This window comes from Hakea prostrata, chromosome 9 (assembly GCF_041222555.1).
Source record: "Hakea prostrata isolate BN-2017 chromosome 9, UWA_Hpros_2, whole genome shotgun sequence".
NCBI classification, from domain to species: domain Eukaryota; kingdom Viridiplantae; phylum Streptophyta; class Magnoliopsida; order Proteales; family Proteaceae; genus Hakea; species Hakea prostrata.
The window spans coordinates 58,165,656-58,171,978 of NC_142608.1; the positions used below are offsets into that span (position 1 = coordinate 58,165,656).

General features: G+C 36.9%; 1 protein-coding gene across 1 annotated transcript; it reads left to right on the plus strand.

Moving 5' to 3' along the window:
- The first annotated feature begins 3,347 nt into the window (after window positions 1–3,347).
- On the plus strand, window positions 3,348–5,681 carry LOC149005747 (flavonoid 3'-monooxygenase-like). Its single transcript, XM_089169250.1, has 2 exons — window positions 3,348–4,337; window positions 4,912–5,681. Exons 1-2 carry the CDS (start codon window positions 3,378–3,380, stop codon window positions 5,536–5,538), a joined length of 1,587 nt encoding a protein of 528 aa, XP_089025376.1. The 5' UTR covers window positions 3,348–3,377; the 3' UTR covers window positions 5,539–5,681.
- Window positions 5,682–6,323: the final 642 nt, after the last annotated feature.

Consider the following 6,323-nt stretch of genomic DNA (forward strand, 5'->3'; position numbering starts at 1 on the left):
TTTCTTTTTTTCGGCTAGCTATCAGCAAATTTTAAAACAGAATATGAAAAGAGAAGTGTTCAATGTCCGATGTACAGGGAACCTTTGCAGATGTGGATTCGTTGCTTGAGCAGAATATGCCTCCAAATCAGTTGGATACTCCAGAAAGATGGGCGGTGGGGTAGCTTTTATCTCAGGTTTTCCCTTTCTTGTTTCTCATATTGCTCATCGCTCCCTTTCTTTCTTTCTTTCTATTTTCTTGAGTTGTATTCCATCAGAAGATTGATCTTCATCTACTCTGTTGATTTTTTCAATTTTTATAAAAAAAAGTAATAAAATAAAATTTAAGGAGAGGTATCCGCAGCAGTAGGTCATGATTCATGCAATAGAATTCAGAACAAAGCAGCAAACGTCAACTCAAATTCAAACTTTTGGCAAAGGTTTTATGTAAGAACCTGTTCTCTTAGCAAGTCAGGTCAGTCTCTCCCTATTCCAGTCTAGAACAACTCCATTTCAGTAGCTTGGACGAATGATATTTTGCTACTACAATCCCAAATTAAGATGATTCATTTATGTAGTGGTAATTCAATTCATATTTTTCCTCGTTCTTAACTTGCAGTTGAATTGAGTGAGGAGTATTTCTTCACACAACTTGTTCTGTTGATGATAAATTTCATCGTGCAAAAAATGTTCTTATATCCATTATGGGGCGTAAACACTCGTGGATAACCATTTTTTGAGCTTTTAGCACGAGTGCAAATCACTTCGGAGTCGGGGAAGCACATACTACTCTTCATATTCTTCTCATTACAAAATAGGGGTGGGACACTAGGATCCCATTTCCAAGGTGCGACATTCACTAGTTGCTGAAACCAGTGATTTGGCTAAATCTTGCTGAGACTAGCGATTTGGTGAAATCTAACTGAAAAATCGCCAACAATTCTGGCAATTCAGAGCTGAGACTAAGAGAAGTTTGGTAATTTGAAGTCTTGGAAAGGGTGATATGATAAAATATCATGTCTTTGTTAGTCCAAGAAGGTCATTTGATGCCTGGATGTCAAAGAAGGCCGAAGGTGGTGATATACTATTATGCAAGGAGAAATCAAGGTCGGAGTCGGTGATGATAACAAATGAAAACAAAGGGGTGGATTTAATCGATGGTGTGTTCGATGAAAGGCCCAAGGATTTCGGCTATGATTCTGGATAAAATCGCATGTATTTCGCCAGTTCACAAAAAAATCGGCAATTTTTGCGATTTTTCGACGACTTTTGCAGATATTGTTTTTCGCATTAGTTGCTATTTCGCTCCTCAAAGAACCAAGCGAAATTCACCATATTTTTTGCAATTTTCGACGAAATGTTTTTCCATGCCCATTTATGAATTATTTTATTAATTGTCCCACGCCTATTGTGTGCTGAAGATGTGTCTTCCCTAACAGGAAGGTGATCTAGACTCATAGGCATGAGTCTAAAATGTTTTTAAGGTCCTGTATTTCTTTTCAAGAAATTTTTAGAGATCGATATTTTAATCTTTTTCTGTTAAGTAAGGTTTTTACTAATTTCTTTTGAATGGTCTATCAAATTTTAGAGAGGACAATGGAAAACAGATAAGGGCTGTATCCTTTGTGTCTTCTTCATCCTCTTTGTAAAACCATCATTACTTAGCAATAGACAATAGCCTTAGGGTGAATCCCGTAAAATCTTTTTTTCATTAAGTAGAAATTAGGAGCAAAAAAATTATGCATGCAAGAGATTCTTTGTTTTAAAGACACCAAAGTTTGAGGGTGATCAAAGTTAGAGACAACAATAACGGGGCCAAAAGAGTTTAGTGGAGGGAGAACTCTAAGACTTTTGAACTAATGTCAACATGATAAAAAGGCTAGGGGCCAGTGGGATGAAAACAACTGGGAATCCAAGTCCAAGTGGTAAAACAAGAAAAGTTTTTAGAGCATCATTATAGCCACTCTTTTGATCGTCAAAACAGCATCAGTCAAATCTAGGGTTAGGTGAATCACATAAATCTTATCTTGTGAGAGTGGTGTTTCTCACCATTTTTCATACATTCGTTATGCAACTTTTCATAGCTAGAGGGTGAACAAAGTTAGAGACAACAATATCAGGGAGAAAAGAGTTTAGTGGAGGGAGAACTCTAAGACTTCTGAACTAACATTAACATGATAAAGAGGCTAGGGGCCAATGGGATGAAAACAACTGGGAATCCAAGTCCGAGTGGTAAAACAAGACAAGCTTTTAGGCATCATTATAGCCACTCCTTTCTTTATAATCGTCAAAACTTCATCCCTCGAATCTAGGGTTAGGTGAATCACATAAATCTTGTCTTGTGAGAGTGGTGTTTCTTTCCATTTTTCATAGATTTGTTATGCAGCTTTCCTAATACATGTCTATGTGGAGTTTAGGGATGAACAAATGAGATATGTCTTCACCTACCTCACGAAACTGAGATCACCAAAAAAAAAAACAACAACAACAACAACTAACTAACTTATGAGGCTAGGATAATAACATTTTGGGATTTCAGTGAAAATTTTAATAATGATGCCATCAGGAATGGATACTGTTGTTACTTTTGATGACTAACTAAGAAAGGGGATCAAGTTGCATTAAGTCATTTAACAAGGAGACATATGTCATTTACCCCAATAATCAAAAAATTAGTACGCTTTAATTGATACAGTTGGACTTTGATTTTCAGTTCGACCTAGGTGCCATACCTTCAGTTTGCCTGCCATTGTGATCATACAGTTAAGCATACATTACAATAATATGTATAAACTACATATGTTAAGCATACATTACATGAATACGTATAAACTACGTATTTGGTAATATATGCTTAACATATACCACATAATTCCTGCACTAAATGAAAAAAATCTTTTGATTTAAGTCATTGAATGTGGGCAGCCATGACAGCAAGACATCCAGACAGCATAGCCAGATCCGTCAAAACTTCTTTGTTCAAGGGCAACAACACCAGAGGATAAACACAACTTGACTTCAAGGTTCGAAAAATAAATATTTAGTCACAGAGAGAGAAAAACCAAAAGGAAGAAAGCTAAGATGCAATGAACAAGTGCATGGTAGCTGTATGGAGCAAATAAAACAAGTTGAAAGGCATCCAGATCACCAAGAATACAAAACCAACTTGATTAACAAGCACAAGTGTCTCATCATGCCGTTGTAGAAATTTAAATTAAACTCTTTGAAAGTTTTTGTGTTTACATGGATTTTCCAAATTAGACAACTCTTTTTGTTGATTCATGCAAGAAAAATTCTAGTAAGATGGCTTGAAAATATTATGAACTGGGAACTTCAATATATATATAACCTTATAATATGTTTCTTCTTCAACCTTAACTTGAAGGCATCTTGCAAGGATGACTTCAAATATTTTCAGGAAGATTATGTACTTGTTTTGTGATGAATCCCCATGGTTTTGGGCTATCACAACTCTTTTGTTCATTACAGTTTCATTTGCTACCCACTTGTTTGTGTCAAAAAAATTGTCTAAACGAGAGTTGCCATTTCCTCCTGGGCCAAGAGGCTTGCCTCTTCTGGGAAACCTTCCATTCCTCAAACCTGACCTCCATAGATACTTCTCAGATTTGTCCCAAATCTATGGTCCCATCTTCAAACTCAAATTGGGTACAAAATTATGTGTTGTAGTGAATTCACCCACCTTAGCCAAAATGATTCTTAAAGACCATGATGGAGTGTTTGCCAATCACAACCCAAACATTGCAGCAAAAGTCATTTCTTATGGAGGTAATGACATGGTTTGGAAACACCATGGCCCCGATTGGCGCCTGATGCGGAAGGTATTCGTTCGTGAAATGATGAGTAATGCAAGCCTGAATGCCTGCTACAACCTTCGCAGGCAAGAAATCAAACAAATGATAAGAGAAGTGAACACCAATATTGGAACACCTATAGATATTGGTCAGTTAATATTTGAAACGATGCTTAACATGATGATGAGCATGGTATGGGGTGCAGGCACAGTTCTTGGGGGAGAAAAAACTAGGATAGGTTCTGAGTTCCGGAAATTGATATCGGAAATGATGTTTGTAGTGGCCAAGACCAATGTTTCTGATATTTTTCCTATCTTTTCTCGTTTTGATATACAAGGGATAGAAAGAAAAGGTAAGGAGTTATTGTTGTGGTTTGATTCCATCTTGGATTCAGTCATAAGGGAAAGACTTAAAGTTGAAGTAGTGCAAGAAGGAGTGAATTTTAATGATACAGAAAACAAAGATTTCCTGCAAATCCTCTTGGAGCTTAAGGAACAAGATGGCAAAACATCATTGAACATGATGCAAATCAAGGCTTCACTTCTAGTAAGTCTCCCTACTGAAAATTTTAAGTTTCATGCTTTCTTGCAGTCCTGGGAAAACCAAAAAAAAAAAAAAGAAAAAAAAAAAAAAAAAAAAAAAAAAAAAAAAAAAAAAAAAGGAGAAAACACAAAAAAAAAAAAAAAAAAAAAGGAGAAAAACCCCCCCCCCCCCCCCCCCCCCCCCCCTCATTTTTCAGTGATGATTGATTTTTTTTGTCTTGCGATTTCACTTTTGCTCCAAGGGCCTCTGTTTATTGTTAATTGGCTGGCCTCTCTCCCCCCCCCCCCCTTTTTTCTCTTTTGATGGTGAATTTATTTGTTCATCCAAAAAAAATTAAAGTTACTTGGCTTAGATCTTAGGCTAGGAGGGCACTGTTGCTAATGTGTCCAATGGTTTGGCTCAGTTTCAATCCATGGATTTGGGAGATCTGTTCTTCCTTCCATGAAGGATTTGTGTTGATCATAAATAATATTTCTTCTTCTACCCAACAAGAAGGGGTTTAAACAGTGCGTATTTATGAACATAGATTATATATAAACCTGACTTGTTTGCTAAATATGGTGTTGCATGTTAACAGGACATTGTTTTGGGTGGAACAGACACCAGTGCCACAACATTAGAGTGGGCAATTGCAGAAATGATGCAGAATCCTGACGTAATGAGGAAAGCCCAAGAAGAATTAAAGCAAATGGTTGGTACAAGCAACATGGTGGAAGAGTCTAACCTCTCCAAATTGTCATATTTAAATGCAGTAGTCAAAGAAACCCTTAGGTTGCACCCACCACTCCCACTCTTGGTTCCACATTGCCCTAGCCAATCCTGCACTATTGGTGAGTACACTATTCCAAAGGACACTAACGTCTTTATAAATGTTTGGAACATTCATAGAGACCCTATGGTATGGGAGAATCCTTCAGAGTTCCTCCCTGAGAGGTTCTTAAATGATAGTAAAGGATATGATTTTAGTGGCAACAACTTCAGCTATCTTCCTTTTGGATCTGGAAGGAGGATCTGTGCAGGAATTCCTCTAGTAGAAAGGATGTCAACTTGTGTCTTAGCTTCACTCTTGCATTCATTTGAATGGCAATTACCAGAGAATGTCGAACTTGATCTATCAGAAGAACTTGGATTCTTGTTGAAGAAAACGAAACCTCTCCTTATCATTCCAACTCCAAGACTGTCCAGTGCAGAGCCCTACATTTAACGAAGAAGTCTTAGGATATATTGACCATGTTGTATTGCAAAATCCTGATCAAGAAACATATATTCTGCTGTCTTTATTAAGAATTCTTAGGTTCCACAGTATATTTGTCTTTCTACTATCATTGTAGTTGTAATCATGTCCATCTTCTGTACTGTATTTGATTTATCTTTTACTCAAGTGAGATGCAGAAATCCTAGCCAAAAAATTTTGAAATTTAAATCATCCAAAGAAATTGAAATAGAATCATATGTCCTAACTCTCAAGGTCATATTGTCTTTTATGAATTGGGATTGAATTTAAGATGCCTATGGACTCATTGAGAAAGAAAGATGAAAATGAGGATTGAGCTTCATCATGTATCTTATAGCTGTGGATATGCTACATGAATAAACATACCAATACAGTGGTTAAAAGCTCACCTTAAATATAAATTTTAAATTTTGACATGTAAAATTGAGATCCTAAAATCTGATGCAGCCCTTTGTTTCTCCTCTCCTCTCCACTCTTCTAGGCTTGCCCCTCCTACCCCCTTGAAGTTTATCCTCGACTCTACCTTGGTGTAAGTAAGTGATTCAGGAGTTTCGTCTGACATTTGAGGCCACTTCCCCACCAGTTCGAGAACAGAGGAAAAGTATCTACTCTTTCAAAGGTCACCATTCGCACGCCAATGATTTCATTGTTGGGCTCTTGTCTATTAAGAAAAAGAGAGAAAAATAGGGAGAATAAATTTTGAGCCTTGGTGGGGTTTGTCTTGGCTTATCATTCTAGACCTTTAGTGCCCATAT

Excerpts from the sequence above, each read along its gene's own strand:
- LOC149005747 (XM_089169250.1), top strand. The coding sequence starts at position 3,378 with ATGACTTCAAATATTTTCAGGAAGATTATGTACTTGTTTTGTGATGAA. Across the intron at positions 4,338-4,911 it reads AAATCAAGGCTTCACTTCTA|GACATTGTTTTGGGTGGAAC; the intron begins GTAAGTCTCCCT and ends GCATGTTAACAG.